Raw genomic sequence first — 22,943 nt, 5'->3', positions numbered from 1 at the left:
CGGGGTTCCTCTCCGCGGTGCTCGTCGGCCCGGCTGCTGAGGTGGTGATGGTGGGTGCCACCGTAGCGGGCGCTGCTGATGTTGTTGCTGCTGCTTGTGAAGGGGCGGCCCTCCTAGGCCGTGGCAGAAGTTCCTCCGTCGCTGGAGGTGTTGGTTGCGACGGAGTTGTCGCCGGCGTCGTCGTCGGGGTCCTGGTTGTTGGCGCGGAGCTTGAGGTGGTGGTCGCTCCGCGCCTGGCTGCTGCTGTCGGTGGTGGTGGTAATGTAGCAGCAGCCCTCCTCCTGGTAACCGCCGCCCCTGTTGCGCTGATGGTCGGCTGCTCTCTCTGGGCCTCGACTGTTCCTCGACCCCGTCCCTGCGTCGCGGCTTCGTCTCTTGTCTCTCTAGAATTAATAAAATTATCGAGCCTCCCTCGGCCCGAAGCATTAGACCCAGCCACACTTGCCCCCGTTCTCCTCGCACTCAGACCTGTTCCCGGGGCGCATGGAGGATTATTATTATTGTTTGCATGCGCGGCGGCGTGATGTGTCTTCACCGCCTTCAGAGGATACCTCCCGTCGCCGGTGAAGCCACACACGCCGCACTGGTGTTCGACTGTGTGCCCCGGGTGATGTTTCTTCGCGTGTTTTAATAGGTCCGAGTGCGATTTGAACACTCCGCCCGTCCTTCTACCTTGATTATTTGCGAAGCATTCCGGGCACTTAAAATCCTGCGGAAATGGGAATTGAATTATAATTTGAATAGTCATTTTGTCTGTTGTTTTTGTCAGGGACTCACTGAGCTGGTCTAATTACCTAGTCTAAATTAATAAATAAATAAATAAATAAATAAATACCTAACACTAAAGGGTGTAAAAAGCCCTGCAATTATCAATAAATAAAAATGAGGGTGTAAAATGCCCAGTCAGTCAATTACCTAAATCTACGCCTTATATACTAAAGTAAATAGTAAAATAGGGTGTAGAAAGCCCAGTCAACAATATAAATTAATTAAAATAAAAAAGAGAGGTGTAAAAAGCCTACTAAATTAAATTATCAGTCAATTAAAACTTACTAACTAAACAATGAAGGTAACGTAACAGGATTTTAAATAAACGAATAAATAAATAAATAAATAGAATCAGTTAAATAAATATCACAATAAAGCTGTCGAGACTGGCATCGAATCAGCATATGGTGAGCAGCGCATTAGTAGAAGTATGAAAATGAAAGTTTGAAAAATAGCGGAGACAGCTGTAGTGGGCATTTAAAGCGGGCATTTAGAAAAGAGAGAGAAGATAGAGAAGAGAGACAGCGATAGTAGGTGTCACCTCTGTCGCCTTCGGGCGACGACAGAGGGGGCGGAGGGCTCGCGGACTGCCGCACCTCGGCTCGCAACTCGCGTCACTTGCTTCGGCCGCAGCCCGCGAGGGGGCGCATCGAGTCCGCCGCTCCGGACGGCTGATTTGCACGCAGATGCTTTTCAACCGCCTTCGCGAACGGACGCGCTGACGGATGGATCCCGCGACATCAGGTATAATAAATTATCCTTCAGACCGCGGGACTTACGCTCCCCCAGCTCATCGATCCACCGCGCTATGTAGAGCGGCTCCCCCCAATCAACGAATTGATTGGCGAGAGTCGCTCCGGTTCACGCGGCTTCACAAATCCTCAAGGTCACGCGTTCGGGATGGGAAAACGTGGCCATAATTTCAGACCACGCTGCTACGGGGGGGGGGTGCATGCTTTTCCTTTGACAGGTGACCACGTGACGCCTCCGAAAGAAGATGGCGACGACACGCTAACGGGCACCTGTCGCCGGGGGTGACAGCGCTAGGTGAAGAAAGAAAGATGGCGCTGACTCACCGCTTCATCTCCGCACAGTCTCCTATCCTGTTACCAGTCAGTAAGTCCCTCTGTCAGTAATTGTTGTGGGGGTCTCGTAAGTGTGGCTGGGCGTCGGTAATAAAATCGCTCCTCGGTCCGTAATTTCTCGTTTTGCGTCGGTCGGTAAAAGTCTGATTTTTGGAAGATCGGGTCGTCTCGGCTGGAAAAATATAAAAAAAAGAAAAATAAATAAAAGTGTTTCTTGTGTTTAATTAGAGATTATTGGGCCGTACACGGCGGCACTGCAATGCCGAGACAACCCGTGACAGAGCCGGAGCAAGCCCCCGACACTCCGTCGACTTCCAAAAATCAGATTAATATTCTGGCTCCCCAATGGGGAGCGTATCAGATATTAAGCTGATAAGAACAGATACTACACTTTGATCTTAGCCAAAAGGCCGAGAAGCGATACTGGATGCCCGATCAGGCCCTGTACTTAAGGTTCTAAAAACGTCATTTCAACTGCGAGAAACATGTACCGCTTAGCGGTGAAAGTTGGAACTTTTTTTTAGTACGCGCGCGCCTCTGGCAGCATGTGGCGTATTTTTCACTACTGCAGCGTCCTCATCAGCTGTTGTGCAGTAGAGTAGTTCCTCCACTATCAGGTGTGTACCGAGTTCTACTCTCAAAATATGCCATCTTGTACTTATGGCATACGATGTGAAGTGAATATGATCAATATAGTGGTGCTTGAAATGGTGGTTTCCATTTGACAAAAACAATTACAATACTCTCACCTGATTCTCTCGGTCTGTAAATATCTACAACCAATCATTTATTGCCTGATTCAACCATTGGATACTTGCTTCCAATAAATTAAATTCCTCTCAAAATGTGCTCCGATAGATTAATCTCATTCGCTCAAATATTTGTGATAAATATGATGGTTTCACTGGAACAGTGAAAAATTAATCAAAGATGGTCAGATTCGACCTTGAAGGACTTTGGAACCATTAAGGATACAGTTATCAACATTCGAGATGATTTTGTGGAGTATTGGCCGTATCGCGATGACACAAAGAACTGAACACGCCACGATTGCGAAATCAAAAGTAACAAATGTAATTGACAATAAAAATGCAATTCTTCACTATTTGTCAACAAATATGTGCTCAAATACCGCAGTAATGCACGATTACTTTAAATTATTCCAATAAATCTGAATATTCCATGAACAAAATAAGAAAGAGATTGGAATTTTTTTTTTCCTACTCAATACCTACAAAATTAATTGTGATCATATTTGTCGTAACTTCATCAGTTCATAAGTTTCAAGCATTGTAAGAAGTCGATTACAAAAATTCTTATAAACAAACGCGAGAATGAACCGGAAACTATGATAAATACAGACATATCGTTCGTGAAAAGTTTTTTTCAAAATTCCAGCTAATGCTCTGCAAAATATGAACCAGAACAAACATTATTTGGGAAAAAATTTTATCTTAAAATTTCTCTTCGGAACAAAATGTCAAGAAAAAATTCACAAGGTCAATGCCATTACCACTCAACCAGTCCGTTTGTTCATTAGAAATTTATGAACTAATGACTAGAAAATTTTGAGTTCCTTCATTTTAAATTTCGGGTTCTCGTTAAAATGAATTCCGTGAGGGGTGAATCCTGTGCTATGATGTGTTGTTACGTTTAATATTTGTTCGATTATTTTAACATACTGAGCCCAATTCGAATTTTGGATTGAGCAGTATGTTCTAAAAAAGCCTGTGTTATCTGAGAGGATTACTTATGGTGTTCCCATCTTCGGAAAATAATCTTTTATCAGTTTTATTAAGGGGTTAGGGGTACTCAGACACACGAAAAAATGAGAATTTTCAGTATTTTTTTTTTGGTATTAAATCATGTTATTTCACATAAGTGACAATATGACATTTTTACACAATGTTTTGACTTCAAGTCACGAAAATTTGAAAAAAAAAATTCATAATTTCTAAAGTTATAGCTGTTTGTGTTGACCCAGTTCCAACAAACGATCCTTGCGGTGACCATCAGAAGTCCTTGGAGATTCATCTAAAATCAATCGGATGAGAAAAATTAGTTTTATAAATAGATAATCCTGGACCTGATCGAAGCTTTTTTTTTTCAAAAATTAACAGAATGGCGGTCTCAGGAAATTTTTTTCTAGATTTTTGGGAAAAAATCAACAGTTAATTGGTCTTAAAAAATCTAAATTTTTGAAAAAAAAAAGAATCCTCCGATCAGGCCCGAGTTTATTATGTATTCGAGAAGCTGTATAAATTTCATTAAAATCGACCGAGCGGTTTTCGAGTTAGAGTTGTCACCGATTCAAAAAACATAGTTTTGAGAAAAACGTGTTTAAAGTTTCATACTAGATTTACGTACAGAAATACGAGTTATTTAATTACTTACACCGAATCATCTATTCCTGGGCCATATAATAGTTCTTCAGCCATTGTGGAAGTTTCCAAAACATCAATTGGCTGTTGTCTACAGAGCATTCTGCTTTTCCGAGCGTTGTCATTGGCGCGCTGATCTACCACTTTTACACGTACAGCATCCTTTTTTTCGGCATACCGATGGGAATTAGACCCACATTTAATTTACAGGGTATCCATAATCATTAATAATGATTTTATACCTTCATTAAATATACAAGTAGCTATGTATGCAGCAATTTGTACAATAGTAGAACTCGTATTCAGGGTTTTTGGGCATATTTTCCACACTAGTTGGTTGAAACTCTCATTATAGTCCAGTAGATAAGGCCCTGAAAAGACAATTTCGTCGAACAGCCCACAAAGCTCACACAATACGTTTTTGGACCTTCTAAATCGATCTACGCATGAATTTTAACTATTAACCCCCGGCGTCAGGGTGTAATTAATTATTTAAGGGTTGAAACGCGCATATCACGCGAACGAATGAGAAATCGAGAAAAAGTTTCAAACAAATGTTAAAGTTCGCAAAATTTCACGTAAAAAACATTTGAACTTTTTTTTCCTATCATTCATAGATACTGAGCTAGATAAGTTCAAAGTTTCGCTACCTCTAAAAATGACAAAAACGCGCAGAGCACCACTGGAGCGCCGAGAGAGATAGCAGCTATGCTATCCTACTTCCACTCACAGCCGCGTTTCCATGGCTCTGCGCATGCTCCATCGACGGCGGTCAGTGAGTGTAAGTGAGAGCGAGCATGTTGCATTTTGTTCGCCTCGACGTTTGAGGAAGTATTTGTCTTTTCGACTCTTAATACAGTATTTTTGTCCAAATAAATTTTTTTCAATTATACATAGTATTTTTTTACAATTCTTCAAATTGCAAATGTGTTTCCGTATCATGAAAATCATTATTGTCATCGAGTGTTTCATAGTCTTCATTAATCGTATCAGCCTTTTGGTCCTGACTTATTTCATTCTGAGCAATAGGAAATTCGTTAGGAGCAGGGTCATCTACGTCATTTTCTTCCAAGGCAGGTCGCCTTATGATGGAAGGATTTGCACAACTGATACCATTGCAATTTTTGCATAATTCAGAACATCTCATTCCAGCTTTTGCGCACCCGCAGCGAGATGTGACACAGTGTGTTGTGCAGCCGCAGGAAATCTGTCGACAAAAGAATTAGAAATCAATGATATTAACCGTTAATTACATTGTCAATAAACATGTTATATTTTTTTTACATGGAATAATAATCTTACCATTTTCAAAAGCTCATGAGGAGCTGGACTTGCAGTTGACATGATTGGATACAGAAGAGATGAGTGCCTTTTCCACCCCCAATTGTCGAGCGGTAACGTGTTGCCCAGTCACGATTGAACTTGCAGGTACACACGCTTTGCATGTTCATGCAATGCGGCTGTAGTTGGCGGTAATTTAGCCAGGCGAATCGCACTTGTACCCGTAGCTGCCGACAACACGAATTTTTTATATCGTGCCTCACCAAGCGACATTTTCTTATGTTTGTCGTCTTTATTAATACAGCCATACAAATGGAGAACGAATGTTTCTGCTGCACTGCATGATGCATCAATTTTACTTTGACGGTCGTAGAAGATCTTGGCCAGATTTCGAAGCTCTTCGTTCTTCTGCAGGAGAATCAACAGGGTCTTCTTACCATTCATGTACATCGCACTCGTTGTATCGCATCCAACGAATGCGTGTGCAAATAGTATGAATTCCTTGAATTCATCCTGATCTGCTGCGGCGTACAAATCCTTTGCTTTGCCAGGAACAATTTTATATAGATAAATATCCTTTCTCCTGTTATCGTTCAAAGCGATGAGAAGCACTAATAAATCGGTATCATTCTCAACGACTGCAACAGGACCTTCGATTGAGTTGTTCACCTGGATCACTGTTTTCACTATTAAAGTATCCGCGTCTTCTGCTGCTATGTTAACTCGAACGTTATTGTCTCGTAAATACTTAGATAACAGTTTAAGAAATCTAGATTGGTTTCCGATGTTGGACAAAAACTTCTTCTGAGTGAGTGTGACGAGCCTGTCTTCAGTGAAATCAATATTTGCTGTTACATTCGTTTCGCCTCGTCGATATCTTTCATACGATTTCATGCCGATAGAGTCATTGTCGTAACCATCAAACACTACGTAGGCATTGCCACGATAATTATGTGTAATGTTAGTCCGGTATTTCCGGAAAATATCGCGATAAGTTACGCCGTGTGGCCAAGATACGCTCTGCAATAAAAAGCCCCCATCAAGTACAAAGACGAAGCTCTCTAGAAATATCTCTGTTGGAATGTTAGACTTGTGTTTTTCAAATATCTTGTATAAATTGGCCTTGGAAGTTTTCCGCATGTATCCTTTTTCGTCAAACAATGTGAGCGGATATGGCGCAAGTTCATAATCAAACGCGTTTCGCGTTTCTACTGGGTCACTTTTAAATACGACTGAAATGCGTTGGAATAACAATGTGGAGTCGCCTGCAAGGTGTGGAGTGTTAGCTAAGTGAATGCTTGCTTTCAGTGAATCTAAATTCTTCACTTTGTTTAACATTGACAGCGAGATATTTTTAGCATTCTGTCCTAACATGCTCAACATTGCTTTTCTCCCTTTAGCTATTGCCAAATGACAGTCGATTTCAGTAGAATACAATCCTGTCGATAAGGACATGCAAGTAGCTCGTGGTTGAAATGGTTGGTGGCTGTCGATCCAAGACAGAAACTTGTTTAAATCATCTTCGTCTCTCTTTTGGCGCGAAACACCCAGATCTTTGTGCTGTTCACTTGATACCGTGTGTATGTTGAAAAACTCCTCTACACATTCCATAACATTGAAGGTTGAAGGCATGGCTAGTAGATATCGTGAAATCACTCCTGCTGTTATTCCTCTTCCGTGTATAAGATCAGTTCCAAAGTATCGATTCAGCGTCTGTTCAATCGTCATATCACTCCACACGCCGGACCAAGGCTTGTCTGATCGCCTTATTGTGAAAAAGCCTTGTCTCGTAAATTTATCGAACTCGTCAGGATCCATCTTAGATTCCAACGCTGCCATATCCTGCAAATATATTTGTGCACTCTTTGCATATGGCAAGTGACCTACCGCATGAAATACCGGAAGCATTTGCTTCACACATTGCACATGTAAATTCCAGTCTCCTAATCGCTCAGCTTCAACGAATTGCAATGCAGTAGTGACCATCTCAAAGTATTGAAGCCAAAGCTGAGCAGTTGGGCCGTTGTTCTTCAGACGATTTACTCCCTATGTTGAAATATTTATAATAAATAATTGTAGGTTTTCCTCTTTCTTGACGAATATAAATAGATTTCCCATATTTCTTGTCTAACTTGGCATAGAGAGTCCTTCTGTCAAGGCAGTTTGATTTCATTACGTTTTGTAATTCTGTCAGGGTAAATTCAAATTTACCGCTTTTTTCAATGTATGTACAAACACTTTGAAATGACTTTTCGTTTAAAGCAGACGCAGGTGATGGAGTACGTGCGGTTTGGATCGTAAAAAAATTCCCGTAACATTTTCTGCAATATCTTGCTTTCACATCAACTAAGGAGGAAATTCCATCGAGCCTGTGTACGACTGTTGCCGCCAAATTATCCTCTCGATTAGTAGCTGCATCTAATACTTTATCCAGAAAAAAAGTTTGATTCACTGTGCTCCATTTGTTTCGACCTCGTTTTGTACTGCATTCGCCACCACAAAAAAAAAACAAAATTTGACGAAATCAAAATCACTGACATCTTCAAGTGTGACTGGTGGCTTAGTTGACAGATTTATATCGACATGCAAGCTAGAGGACTTCAGCACTGATGCTGGAATTTGTGTTGCAGTTGAGGAAGCCGTTTAAACGTCAGGTGTGTGAGATTTCCCCGGAGAGGATGTTGTGTAGTCATCTGTAGGGATTTTTGGTTTAGCTACAGATGAGGTCAAATACCGCAATCGACAAGAAGTATGACAGCCAATTCAACTAAGTCAGCCCACTGTCTCCATTTGTCATCACTCTTCGATTGACTTTTTTGAATTAGCGTTGCTAAACCTTTTTTTTAACGATTACTTTATCCCCTTTGTTACTGACAGGAGCATTGCAGAAAGGACACGATTGATGCGATTGAAGTGGATCCATATCTAGCAAAAAAAAAAAAAGATTACAAATTATATTTGAAAAAATAATTAAAAAAAAGAAAATTAAAAAAAAAAGACGTTTAAAAAAAAAAATAAAAAATACCGCCACTAGACGATCGAAAGCTGCAGGAGCAACCCTAGTAGAATTTTGCTCTCAGACGAATCGTTCCGGAGTTACGTGGTGCCAAAATTTTATTCAATGGAAAATCGGAGTTTGCGCGGGTCTAAAAAAAAAAACAAACAAAAAAACACCGCCACTAGATAATCGAAAGACGAAAAGAAAATCCTTGTAGAATTTTGCTCTCACAATCAGACGAATCGTTCCGGAGTTATGTAATGCCAAAGTACTAATCGATGAAAAATCGGGGTTTGCGTTGATCTTAAAAAAAACTAGAAAATACCGCCAGTAGATAATCGAACAAGGAAGAAAAAATCCTAGTAGAACTTTGCTCTCGGATGGATCGTTTGGAAGCTACAGCTTGCCAAAGTTCATTTTTGCAGATGCAGAAATCTTGAAGATCATTAAAATGATTGTCTTTGATCGAAGAATTTTTGAGAATTTTAAAAAAATTTTCAAAAATGTCGTTCTGTGTTGACTTTGAGGACTTATAACGGAAAAAAAGTTAGATATAAAACTTTTAAATAATTCGGAAGCTCTATTGAGAGTTAGGAGAATCGTATAACGAATCAAGAATCGAATCAAAAATGGTGAGGGAAAATTGTCGGTCAATTTTGCGTGGAATGATCCATATACTAAAACAACGATCACGTATTTCAAATTTATGTATTGCAATCGCAAACAAAGCATCAAACACTTACCTATACATGAATATAGCTCCAATTGAAATTAACAATCATTCCGAAAATCGGGTCTTGCACATTAATATATACAATTCGAACTTTGAACCGCTAAGAACGCACTGAAAAACCAAGAATAACGAACTTTAAACTTTGACGCTGTAACGCTCGAAAACCCGAATACCGAATCTAACACTGGCAGCTGCGCGCAGAGAGAGAAAATCGATGTTTGCTAGGCTCGCTCTCACTTGCACTCACTGACCGCCGTCGATGGAGCATGCGCAGAGCCATGGAAAAGCGGCTGTGAGTGGAAGTAGGATAGCATAGCTGCTATCTCTCTCGGCGCTCCAGTGGTGCTCTGCGCGTTTTTGTCATTTTTAGAGGTAGCGAAACTTTGAACTTATCTAGCTCAGTATCTATGAATGATAGAAAAAAAAAGTTCAAATGTTTTTTACGTGAAATTTTGCGAACTTTAACATTTGTTTGAAACTTTTTCTCGATTTCTCATTCGTTCGCGTGATATGCGCGTTTCAACCCTTAAATAATTAATTACACCCTGACGCCGGGGGTTAATAGTTAAAATTCATGCGTAGATCGATTCAGAATGGCCAAAAACGTATTGTGTGAGCTTTGTGGGCTGTTCGACGAAATTGTCTTTTTAGGGCCATATCTACTGGACTATTATTATTTTAATTGAATCCACCTACACATCTTGAAAGTGAATTATCATTACTGAGATCGTCGTAAATCGGTTTAATAGCTTCTAAAACATCAGGAGGTAAGGGAGAATAATCATAAGTATAAGTATCAAGCTCTCCACTTGCTTCAGCGCGCTGGTAAGAGCACCAAGAATCTTCGCCTTTTGGACACATATCATGATTCGGATTTTCATCAGCCGAAGCGTAGTGGTAAAAAGTTGCCATAATAGCAGATTTCATATCTTCCATAGAATCGCAATGACGACGTATTGATAAACCATAGTACACAGTTAATTTGTCTATTACTTTTCCTGTGAGCTTACCTCTACCACCAAGACCCTTTTGTTTAGTTTTCAGAGTACGCAGTCGAGTCCCCATCCGCTTTTGAACATGGCCTATACATTCCTTTTTATTTATAGTTGTATTTTTGTAAGGATCTGCTTTTATAATTCCAGAATAGGTTTTCGAATCACCATCGCCAATGTAGTTTGTATATTTAATTTAGCTGCCGCCAGCTACCTCCTCCCGAGCGTTTTGGAGTGCCCGCCCCCTCTTTGTTACTTGTCGAATAACTCGAAAAGTAATTATCGGATCAACTTCAAATTTTCAGAGAATATTTTTAAGATATTACACTTAACGAAAATGCAAAAAAAAAAAAATTGATTTTTTGAAAATCCTGAGTAGGTACCCCTAACCCCTTAAGCTAATTCTGGTAGTTGCAGACTGGATAGAGATAGAGAGAGACATGTTTTGAAAACGCGTCCATAATAACTAATAGGTATTGGACGCCGCCAATTGATGTTGGGAGTGGTCCATAAAAATCTAAAGTTACTAATTCTAGTGGTTAGGTTAGGTATAATATTTTGGTATTCGCCCTCCATGCATACGTTGTTGTATTTCACGCGTTGACATAGGTCACAATTTTTAATTATCTTTTTTCAACGAGTCGGTTACTAGTTTAAATTTTGATTCTGTGATTGATTGTAATAATGCGTGTTTACGTTCCGATATGGATGAAAGTTAGGTGGTGGTATTGACGTGTTTGGCGCTACGAAATTTGTGTTGTTGTTTTGATTCCTGCTACTATTATAGTTTGAGCTTGTTTGTTGGTTTGTATACTGATTCGAGTTATATTTCGCGTTTATTTGCTGTACATTATATAAATTTTAAGAGTTGTGTTGGCTGTTTTTTTTTCTAGTTCTTTTTCTTTCCGTATTGAATCTAAATTTGATAATATTTTTAATATATTTTCCGCTTCTTTAGTTCCCGCTAATTTTTGTCTTACGTGATTTGGTAACTGACTAACAATAATTGAGTTCATCTCCGACTCTCCTGCATGTTTCATGATTTCTTTTGCTTGGGTGGTTTTTTGTTTTTTTTTTTAATATATTCGTAGCGCACCATCCTGATAAGTATATTTACTATTGCTCCACTTTCACCTTATTTTTATTTGTCGGTCTATCGAATGAAATTGAGTTCTAAATTCGTTTTCAAAACTTTCGAAATTTGTGAACTAATATCTCGAATTTTCAAAGCATATTTTAGCACGACCCTTCAACGCAGTTCTGCTAATGGATAATTTTAACTCGTCCGGAACAAATTTGAGCCTAAAATATTCTCTAATGTCGCGTAAAAAATTAAATGGGTTATCATCTTTTTCTTCTTGAAAAATTGAAACCTTAACGTCAATAGCAAAGTTGTTACTCAAAATTTGTATTGGTCTATTCCCAAATGCATTACTTGTGTGATCCGTTGATAGTGTCCTCTCCATATGGGCTGTTAAGTCTGGTATTTTTCTATTCATGTCCAGTATTCATGTCAGTTGCTTTTTCAAATTTTGTACATCATCCTCCTTGTCTTGTGACATTTCTGTCTTTCTTTTAGCTACACCCGTGACGGTACGTTTTTTTGCAATCACGCTGGTTTGCTTATTGTTAGTCGTATCGGCTTTTGACCTGGTGAACATCAACTTACAATTAGTTTAAAATGCTATCTATTTGTCTATATAATATATGTACATCTATTTTGTGATATCGTCTCTTATTATTGTATAAAGGTTTCTAAATTTATTAAAGTAGAATATTATATGTATAAATACTTATTGTTAGTATTTACATTAATCAAATTTTTTATTCTATTTTCTTTTGTTCGGGCGCGATTTGTGATAATTTATTATTTATTTAGAACATATCGGTTACAATAAAATGGAAATGCTAAAATAAACTCAGCCTCCCCTGTTTTTTAACGTTTATTAGAATGTATTGCATATACCTATATATGTCGAGGCGACGGAGCCACTTCTTTTATTCAAACGATTACGCCTCATGGGCGACATAGGTATTGCCGGTTTGGTATTGTAATAATAGTAATTTTAATATCAATTAATTGATGTATTATTCACAAAAGGGTTTCCTCTAATAACAGAACAAATAATATTTGAATGCAAGGGATGATAAACGAATTCACGATTGCTGTCAATTCAAGCTTCTTCAAAAGTGTTCTGATTCCAAAATGCCAAACGTTGCTGTGCAAAACAAGTTCATAAGACACTGGAATTTTGAAGATCGTGACTACGTTCGAATGATGTAATCATCCATCGTCCCAGGCATGAAAGTATAAATCACCGACATATATATATCAGGTAACTTATCTTGTTAGACGTCTGCTCGTCACGAGGGCCTAGGGAGAAGAGAGAGCTTTTGGTCGTCCGTTGGATCCGCAATTATCGGTCTTACCCGATAATCCGTCGGTTACGGTGAACTATGATTGCGTAGTATCGTAATCCATAAAGGACTCCCTCTCGTTCGTTAATTTTGCTATATTTTACAACGAAAAACTGAGATCCTTTACGCAGTTGTATAGAAGTTGCAATCACTGCATGACGGTGGTCAACTCAACGGTAATTGTTATTGTCACTACCACAATAAGTTGTGAATGATTTCTATTACCATCGCATAACGTGTCAATTTCACCACATCGCCATTCCCACCATTCCAACGGAGTGTTAACCATCGGGACCAGTTCTCCCTATACTAACCGGCGATTGTGATTCAGGATACCCGAATTTTAGTTATTGCGACCATTTTTTTCTCTCTGTGTTATAAGAGGCGTGATTTTATCGTAGAAAGAAAAACAAGAACCAAATTGTAGGTATAATCGAAATGTTTCACCCATCGTAGTACACCAGTACCCTGCGTTCGCGAGGAAGCTTTTATTTCTAGGTATAAGAGAATCAATCGGTTGAAGTGAGAAAAGTTTTGGCTATTTGAACTATCCTTCTCTACTTTCGGTCCAGGTACCTGGGCCGAGCTGGCCGCAGGTGAGATGTCCTGAACCTATTGCGAGGGTTCGTATACCCGAGTGCATTGTTTTTTGGCTAAAATGCTGCGTGGACAAAATTTGAGTCATAAAAATTAGTAAAGAATTGCCGGATGCGTGATTTTTTAAATCATATTACCCAGTCGTATCGAAATGATATAAAGATGGTTCGTCGACTTTGAATAATTTCAATGCTTCAAAATTTGAAAATCGCATCAGTTGATTCAATAATGTGAGGAGGGAATAATATTTGTATTTCTACGCACTCAAGTGGCATCCAATGATAAGAACATCGTTTGAATGATAGATGTATGATTGTCACTGTTGTTCGATTGGTTATTTACATGGCGATTCGAACGCCTGATAATTGTGACTAGTATTCAAGACATTGACAACGTAACGATATTCATGTAGAGAGAGAGAGAGAGAGAGAGAGAGAGAGAAGTGAGAGAAAAAAAAGAAGAAAAGAGCGACAGAGAGAAAATTTTTATCTGATAATCGAGGTACTGGACGTGCTGATGCCAAAGCGAAGAAGAAAAAAGTAAGGATCGCTGGACAATTTTTACCGTAAATAAACCATTACGAAACAAACAGCCCACAAAGTAGCAGCCATTATTTCAACTGATTTCGAAAAGTTCAGTCGCGCAATCATCCTCTCTCTCTCATTTCATTGACGGCAACCTATACGTGTTACTTATATTATTCATCTTTTTCATCTGTTTACATAATCAGTAATTGTTATATGTTTAGTTTATTCTTTAAACGTCCATACGTGTCATCAAACATTGATTTTATTTATACAGTTTTACTTATACCATACTTATACTGACTTTTTAATTTTATGTCTGTATCGTTTATAATTTTTCAACTCTGGACTTATTGTTCGACTTAAATTTAACTTGTCTATGTATTGTGACGTTGCATTTTCGATGCAACGTCCCAGTAGGGTCAGTTCAATGAAAAAACTGTCAGCTAGCGAAAGAAATACGTCGGAAATACCGCGAAAACCCTGGGAGAAATCAAAGTGACACTAAATAGGCAGGTGAGCTTGGTTTTAATAAGCTTTTTTAATTATTATTTGCATAACTCTGTATCTACGACTGGACGAAGACATCTCTACCGCCTCGTGACGACATCTCTACCGCTCCCGGCGATATCTCTTTCTCTATCACACCATAAAGGCATCTCTATCGCACCACCGTGATTTCCTCAGTACCGCACCTGGGATTTCTGCTAATTGTAAGTTTTAATGCCGCTGTTAACAACCTCTATGTCAAACCTCCCGGATGTGCAGCCCAGATTGCTACGTTGCGAAGGCGTCCGAGGGTAGCATCCCATATACGAGAGGGCTGTTGTTATTTGTGGATCAAAGTCAGATGGAGTGGAAGGATTCGCATACGACCCACTACCGCTAATTCTCGCTATATCGCAAGTCGACTGATTCCCGAAGTAGCGTCGGAAATAGGGCTAAAAGCTACGGCATAAGAGTCCCGCTACAACTGAATCCCCGAGCGAAGGAACATACGCCTTCCCGATGTTACATCGGCTACACCGTCTAGTCGTTGACTGAAGATTGCTATCGTCATCCTAGTTATCATCAGTCAACGGTCTAGTGTTCTCGCTTCTGGTTTCGACGTGATATTGGCCCAGAAGGCCTATGATAGTATCGCAGCCCAGAGGGAAGTAACCGTCGTGATGATGGGTGAGTGTAGCACACCGCGACGTCTGGATGAGGAACAGGATGAGCGCACATCCTCAGGCCTCCCCGTGCCACAGCTGATCGTTAGTTTCAGGTGAACCTTCCACCTGTGGTGTTCTTCGAACTCAGGGCCAGAAGGCCGAGGGGCTGCCGCATCAGGGAGAGGTCCAAATAACGCACCTTAGCGCATCAGATCAGCAGGAAATTCCCGCCCGCGAACGAAATAATTACCGTACTGACAATGAGTCACAGATTTCCCGCATAGGAGGAAAGGACAGTACAATACCGCATACGTCCCGCTGCTCTCCGCCAACACCTAAGCTCCCGATGGCTGACGAGTCGTCCCGAATCTTACAATGACGCAAAAATCACGTGTGATGGATGACCAATGGTATTGCCTAATTGTTCGCCCCACCATAACGGAGGACGAGGTAGAGAAGAGCCACCGACTACGAGGACGAAGATCGTCTCCTTCTTCTGCGTTCAGCCGCCTACGAAGATCAACGTATTTCTCTGCCACCACTCTAATTACCGCTGTAGTCTATCGCTAAAGTTTATCGTTTGCATGGAATCCGAAGTCTCTCTGAAACAGTATTTTTTTGTGTAGCGGGCCGATAAAGGGCCCGTGATTTGGTTCATTCATCTTTGACTCTGAGGAGCGACTTTGTGATTGCTTGAGCTTATTTTTCTGCTTATTTTGTTGCATATCTTTGCAGTATCTTTTGATTATCTTTTATATTTCCGCTATTTTGGGATAGAGCCTTACCGTGTATCGAAAGTATGAAATGTATTTAAATAAGACGCGCGTTGTCACGTTGGTCAAATGTGAGCTATAGATTTAGATATGACTCTAGCGGTTTAAGGTAATCCTTGACCGGATGAGGACAAGTAAAGATACTCTGGGGAAGACAATTGATCGGTAAGGACGTAAGTGCGCTCGTTCTCCATTTTATTGAAATATCGTACAACACGAGGCAGTAAATCCAGTGTGATCCATTAAACGGGGCTGAAATATAAGAAAACAATATAAAAATGACCATCAGTGACGATCAGCTGTAATCAATCACATAATATTTTATAAATTAAACACGGACTTACAACAATTTTTGAAAAGAAAACTCACCACATCGCCAGTACTGAGAACGAGCATCGACGCCACAGCCTCCATCATGAATCACTTAACGTACCTGCAAATAAAGAATAAGCCAATCGAATAAATGGAAATTTCAAGATATCATAATCGTATCTGCCGAGGACGTGGTTTTTCCTCATTTCACGGCTAACTTTGGTCTCACCTGCAAAGAAGAAATCATTGATAAGATAAGTGAAATTTCACCAAAGAAACGACTAACTAAAATTGATCCTACCATGCTAGTCCAGTGAATCTCCCCAGAGAACAATTTTACTATAACTATTTTATTTATACAATTATACACCGATTTTGAGATTATTTATGTGGGATTCTCGCGATTAAATAAAACCGATTCACACTGTTGAGAAATAATTTTAATTGTTTTGGAAAATAATGGTAATACAGTATTTGGTTTTGGTACAGTGCACGATACGTGCCGGTCGCTTGGACGTCGTTTTACTTTCTAACCCTCTTTTTTTCTTTTTTTGCTCGCTCCGCGCTTCTCTCACGGCCCTCGCGCAAAACTTTTCAGTTGCCGGGCACCTACGCTACCTACCTACCTATCGACTAATTATTTGCCCTCGTCAGATGGCGGCCCTACATTTATATATAGATATAACTTGTTTTATACTTACCTACAACGATTTTACGTTATATATGTACATGTGTGAATGAGGCGTGAATGTTCAGGGTTGACTCAATATTGTCGCTTTCAAATATATCGCAATAAATTGGCGTTTTCTGCAGAATAAAATCATTACCGCTGTTATAATTATTATTTATCAAAATGATGCCTCTCGAACAATTATTATAATTTTACAACCACATGCTTCAGTAGAGTCCAGTAGGGACTGATGTATTGGTTGCTAGACGAATTATTACTTGTATCGCTTTACCTGATGGAGCATTATATGAGAGAATGTCACGATTAAACCTACCAGGGGTAATACCGATGCGGCTGAACGCAGTCGCATTAGAATAATTTAGAAATAATATACCGCTGTTCCTTCCGCTCCCGCCGGATTATCGCTATCACCTACGTTCATGGTCAGTTAGTTAATCCAGCCTTCCGCTGAGAAAACCCAAAGATCATTGCATTGTAACGAATCATCAAATGATCGATAGAATGTAGGAAGGGGAATTGAGGATCAGAGAGCGAAGAGTGGGAGTAATAAGAGGTACAAGGCAAGAAGGAACATAATTTAAAAGCACTTCCTCGAGATCGGTGATCACCTCAATATACATAATTCTGTACCTCATTCTTCGATACCCATCAAACATACACAGCATACATTCGTCATCTTTACATTTATTTCTAAAAATAAAAGCTGAATACTTCGAGCATGTTTGCTACCTGGAGCCTGCATTTTAATATCATGGACTAAACGAACCTATATAATACCTGAAGGCTTGGAAAAGGAGGAAGATCTTAGATGATGAATTAGCTGAGGATTGACAACGCCATTTTAAAACGGTCACGATATCATCACTTTTTCGAAATTCTACTAATCATTTTCATTTTCATTCTTTCATCTCATTCTTGTGTTGTCTTTTAGTTATTTTACATGTATTTATTATTCTTTTATAGGCTCATTATTTTGATCTTTGTTTTGTTATATAAATTCGTACGCATACTTATTCTTTTATTTTGATATTTTCATGTCACTCTTTATACGCCCTATTGGCATCGTCGAATTTCTAATTGTTTGACAATGAGTACAGTCATATTTATTATTTTTGTTAATTTTCATATTTTTATTTTATACACGTCATACAATTCATGTTGATTCATTCATTATTTTATATTTTTTTTATCACGATTTATTAATAAACTTTTAATTTATACATTTTCTCAAACAATTTTATCTATACACAATTTTTTGTTATTTATTCATATTATCAATGTTACAGCATGTAATTAATTATCGCATTTCCTGTATCGCTTGATTTGTTTCGTTCTAAGTTGGCACCGTATTATATTTTGTCAATACCGCTGTAATATACCGCCGCGTCGCGGCACGCTACGTCCCGCTGTCCCGCAAGGACGTCCATTGTTGTGATTCAGCCTGCCGCAAAAATAGCTCCGCCAACGAGTAAATTCGAACATCTGTAACGATCTAAACTGAGTCTAAATCCTGAGCTAAATGCTGTTATCAATTACCGCTTACCACTGCTAATCATTGTAATGCTCGACCACTAATCGTTGTTGATCCCGCTGTAAAACTAAACTACCGCTACTGTAATACACGGAAGAGATCTCACCGAAGGAATCCTCCGGTTTAAGTTATTTATTTGAATTCACATGTGGACCTGAGAACATTTAGCACCTCACCGCCCATCCCCTCTACCACTCTCTCGGTGCATCTGAGTTAGCCGAGTTAGTTCCGTCGTCCTCTGGTTCTCCCGTATTTCAGTAATTCGATTCATCTTTGATTTGGTATCTTTGATTTTGTTAGTTCGTGCAGTTTATTTGTTTGATCGAAGTATCTGTGAAACGACGCACCGCGTCTGGCGCCCAACACCGTTCGCACGTCCGGGGAGGACCGCGGGGAGGGCGTAGGGTAACGAGTATCCCACGATTCCACAAAATTACTCGTTGTATAGGTAGGTATGTACACCGACCGTGTTCATAAGTGAAATATGTAAACACGACGCTATCTGATTTAGGTTCTCGCAAACTCTCCCTACTAGTAGTCGAATTTACAGAAGCCCCACAGCAGAGGTCGGGGGATCCGGCGCCGCTCGACTCGCATCGACCGGCCACGATCTGTTATGATCCACGGCGTGTTAACCTCACGAAACCGACACAGCCATTCAACGATGATTTAACGATAAACGAGACGCGTTAGCAGCCTGAAGCAGTTAGCAGTTAGAAGTTAGCATGCAGTTATCCTTAATGCGTCTCGTTTATTGTCCTTTTCTTACAACACTCATTTCGAATGCAGCAATGGCAAGTGTTTACTCTGTCATCGACGGAGATCATCCTATCCTATTCAATTCACCATATCATTCCTCTGACCAAAATAACAACATCGGTCGTGGTTTCTACGATATTATCGACCGATAGATTCTAATATTTCCGGTAAACACGCCGTGGATCATAACAGATCGTGGCCGGTCGATGCGACCCCCCCACCTCTGCTGTGGCGCTGCTGTAAATTCGACTAGGGATATTTTGCGAGAACCTAAATCAGATAGCTTCGTGTTTACATATTTCACTTATGAACACGGTCGGTGTACATATGGTGCAACTAATCGTAGGTTCTGACTTAAATAGCGACATTTTCTTTCACAAGGAAAAAAAGTATGTAAAAACGACATTTGTATAATGAATCAGACCCCAAAAAACATTGCATCCAACTGATTTTAACATACATAAGTGTATAAATTGTGTGTGAATGTAACCTTCCTGTTTGATTTGTATGTACACATATTTGAACAAGATACTCTTCACACATGTGAATTTTAGTCAGCTTGTTCTATTTTAATTTCACGGTAAAAATTCTTGTTTCCTGTGAACGAGAATGAAACAAATACTAGAACAATGTTACAATACATAGCAAAAGAGGCACCAGCTCGGCCCAGTAACCTCGACGGAAAGTAGAGAAGGACAATCCGATACCAAAGATATATTAAACGTGGCCAAAATCCAGCTCATTAATTCTCCTATTACATGGAAACCGTCCTCGCGAACGCAGGTTAATTCACGAGAAAGAAAAAAAACCGCCAAAAATTAGTATGCCAACCTAATAATTATTGCCTTTGTCGTTTTATATCTGAAAGTGTCACGAAATACAGAACACAAAAAAAAGGAGCAAAAAGTCATGGAGCTACAAATTTGGTACCTGGACGGGGTACAGGGGGATCTCAATCTGAAGGTTGATCTTTTCTAAGCCTCTCCTACGCTGGAAGCGGACCTAATCCAGTTACGAGGGTTTATAACCGAGTGCATTGTTATTTTGATAGGCTCTCAGTTTCATTATGAAAAACAAATATTTACGATTTTTTCGGGAAATTTTGATATTGAATCTCATCGGCTCGAGGAGCTCATGAACAGAATTTGAATCGTGAAAACCTTATGAATAATAAGTATTACATAAGTATTGGGGTAATTTTTTTCGAATATTTTATTTTTTTCAGTCCTCACCTGAAATTTTGTTTGATACGCCAAGAAAAAAAATCCTTAAAAATTCCAGCCCTTATCATTAATTCGAAATACTTACCTAGAGGGTGGAAAAATTTTTCAGTCAAAATACACGAAATTAAAAGTTTCTTTTTTCAAAATTCTATAACCACGAAATTCATGATATATTGGCTTTGGTTGAAATTTATGCAGAATTAAACGATGTTCTCAGATGTCATGATAAGTGCAACTTACACCGGTGAGATAGTATGAATCATTAAAGTTGATTTTTACCCGAAATTCTCGGTTTTTCGCTGTTATCTCCGAAATGGTCAACTTTATCGAAGTTTTCGTAATAAACTAGGCCCGGATTTTTTTTTTTTTAAATCGTAACAATTTGCAAATCCCGCATTTTGAAACAAACTTTTTTCCTGTGGGTTTTTTGGAAAAAATGTTCCTGCCCAAATTGTTCGCCTCACTGTTTTGTGACTTTCAAGATCTTTTGCACTCCTCTTTCTTTATTAATTAACTTGCAAGTAACAAAAAACAAAAAGAAATCTTGTTTTTTACTTTTTCAAGTAATTCTTTGGCTAATTGACTCACGACTTCGACATTGATAGTACATGTAGTCCAAACGCTCTCTCATAGATCAGTGCAAAATCGCTTGCTCTTACAATTAGTTACATGGTTGAGCAACAATACGCGACACCGCAAAATCCGGGGATCGCTTCTCTAATTTGAGCGGCCAGGGTCATACCGGTCAAAAAAATCATGAGGGTGGTGCTCTATACGTAGATTCAGAAACAAGAAAAACAAATTTTTTTCATAAAAATATCGTATTTTTTGGCAAAATTAAATTTTTGCTCATAAACAAATGAACATATCTCATTCTCAATCGTTTCACCGGTTATGAACTACGTCGACATATATCTTTATTCGTCTATTCATGCCACGGATTTGAAGAAAAAAATTGCGAAAAACCCGATTAGAACCGAAGATATCCATATTTTACCTAATTACATATATCTATCATTGTAATTAATATTAAGGTAGTTGTTGCAAGATATCGACGTTCAAAAGTATAGCTCAGCGACTTACAAGCATAACGTAGTTGAAGCGTTAGCCGACTATCGCCTATTAAAAAAACTTTTGTCAAAGTACCGTCGTACTTTTCAGACACACATCTTAATAGTATTTATACGTGTATTTACACATACATCTATAACACTCGAGAAATGATCGTGGCAACAACGTTGAATGTTACTGCGCATCTTTCTCGCGTTTAGTATTTATTATTATTATTATTATAGTCGTAAGACATAACCAAACAAAAATTTCAAAGTATACAACACGTTATTAATTAATAAATAAATCAATTGAAATGTCAGACTGTTTACGTCATAAAGGTAAATTTGCAAAAAAAAAAGTATTAGATAATAATGCAAAGAAAGTGATAATTATGAAACGAGGAAAAAAAGAACGTAATAAAATAGCCAATCCTCATGTTACGTCCCCACAACCATGCAACAGCGCTCTCTTTCAGATCAATCAGACAACGACATGTAATTACTATCATGACTTTATAATTCTTTTATTCATATAATTTCATCTATATTACGAATATGTTAGAATATTTTAGCATATACAAAAATCCTCAGGTAGTTCGAAGTTCCCAAATCTCTATAACATATACAATTCCCATAGTCCAGCGCAGACCAGTCCCGATAATATAAACATTAAAATCGAAGGCGTGCAGACGAGACTGCACGTGCAACCACTTGAAATGATAGTTACGCCTAAAATACTAAGAAAAGCTATTAAAAAGCACACCCTAAATCCTGAAGAAACTCTGAACGAAAATTAGGTCCACAGAACGGAAAACAACGAACACCCGCATCCTAGACAACTCCCGCCAACGCTCGGACTTGATGGACCAACCCTCAGCCCTCGCGTTATCCCAATCACAGCATCCAAATCATAGAGCATCTTTTACAAAAACCTAGATCAACCAATAGTAGAAAACCGCGCCCACGCGGTTATCTAAAATCAACCCCTCCAGAAAACCTCTCTAAATACATTCGTATAAAACCCACCATCACGCTCAAATCACCCTCATTCTCATTCGATTCTCATCTTCACCAGATCCTTATTACTAGCTTATTACCAGCTCAGTAATGGATCCTCATTTCGAACCTTACTACAAAACCCATAATCGAACTCAGTTCTACTTAGAAATCTTTGAACGACGAAATCTTAGTTTCCACTTCGATATTATATCTCAACCAACGAGAAATTACATCATCAAAGAAAACTCGGTTTAAATCTGTTTGATATAAACCTGATTCATATTTTGTTGTAAAACGTTATCAATCATTTTCATGATTGATAAACCTCATCTTCCAATATTGAAGAATAGATACTGTTTTGTTTAACATTGATAACATCCTCTTTTATTTCAACTGTGCATAGCAGTGGCTGGTAAGAACCCTAACTTACTACGGTAACGTGGTAAATCGGTAGTGTGTTGACGTATCGACCAGGCAAATCGGCTATCCAAGACTCACAAGGTGAAAAGGGCAGAAATTCTGTCAACGTTTTCACGTCCGAACTCGGTCGATAACCCGGTTAACATAGAAATAACCTCAAGACGTAACACTCATTCCAAAGTTGATGAAATTTGTCCTGGTAGACGTATTGTTGAGTTGCCGATTCTTGCAAGAAATTTGAAATGCAACAAT

General features: G+C 39.1%; 1 protein-coding gene, 1 long non-coding RNA gene and 1 other non-coding gene across 9 annotated transcripts; 1 reads left to right on the top strand and 2 right to left on the bottom strand.

Moving 5' to 3' along the window:
* Positions 1-1,507: 1,507 nt before the first annotated feature.
* LOC125501688 lies at positions 1,508-3,045 on the top strand. The gene is made up of 2 exons (XR_007279297.1): positions 1,508-1,884; positions 2,378-3,045. It is a non-coding gene; the product is annotated as an uncharacterized LOC125501688 (long non-coding RNA).
* On the bottom strand, positions 2,083-2,275 carry LOC125501968. Its single transcript, XR_007279715.1, has one exon. It is a non-coding gene; the product is annotated as a U2 spliceosomal RNA (small nuclear RNA).
* A 557-nt stretch (positions 3,046-3,602) lies between the features above and the next one.
* On the bottom strand, positions 3,603-18,402 carry LOC105693971. Of its 7 annotated transcripts, none has more exons than XM_048658079.1 (7): positions 18,251-18,402; positions 16,318-18,189; positions 16,074-16,245; positions 9,257-15,956; positions 5,537-8,440; positions 4,248-5,441; positions 3,603-3,887 (listed from the first exon to the last, which is right to left on the bottom strand). In XM_048658079.1, exon 5 carries the CDS (start codon positions 7,499-7,501, stop codon positions 5,645-5,647), a length of 1,857 nt encoding a protein of 618 aa, XP_048514036.1. In that variant the 5' UTR covers positions 7,502-8,440; positions 9,257-15,956; positions 16,074-16,245; positions 16,318-18,189; positions 18,251-18,402; the 3' UTR covers positions 3,603-3,887; positions 4,248-5,441; positions 5,537-5,644. The 7 variants fall into 7 exon arrangements, with proteins under 7 accessions (XP_048514036.1, XP_048514033.1, XP_048514034.1 ...); XM_048658076.1 differs by having other exon boundaries at positions 4,248-4,396; positions 4,477-5,441; positions 9,257-16,137; XM_048658077.1 differs by having other exon boundaries at positions 16,074-16,137.
* Between the last annotated feature and the right edge of the window lie 4,541 nt (positions 18,403-22,943).

Source organism: Athalia rosae, chromosome 7 (genome assembly GCF_917208135.1).
Source record: "Athalia rosae chromosome 7, iyAthRosa1.1, whole genome shotgun sequence".
Taxonomy (NCBI): Eukaryota; Metazoa; Arthropoda; class Insecta; order Hymenoptera; family Athaliidae; genus Athalia; species Athalia rosae.
This window is presented reverse-complemented; position numbering and strand designations above follow the sequence as displayed.

Coding starts and splice junctions, on each gene's coding strand:
- LOC105693971 (XM_048658079.1), bottom strand. CDS start 7,501: ATGGTCACTACTGCATTGCAATTCGTTGAAGCTGAGCGATTAGGAGAC.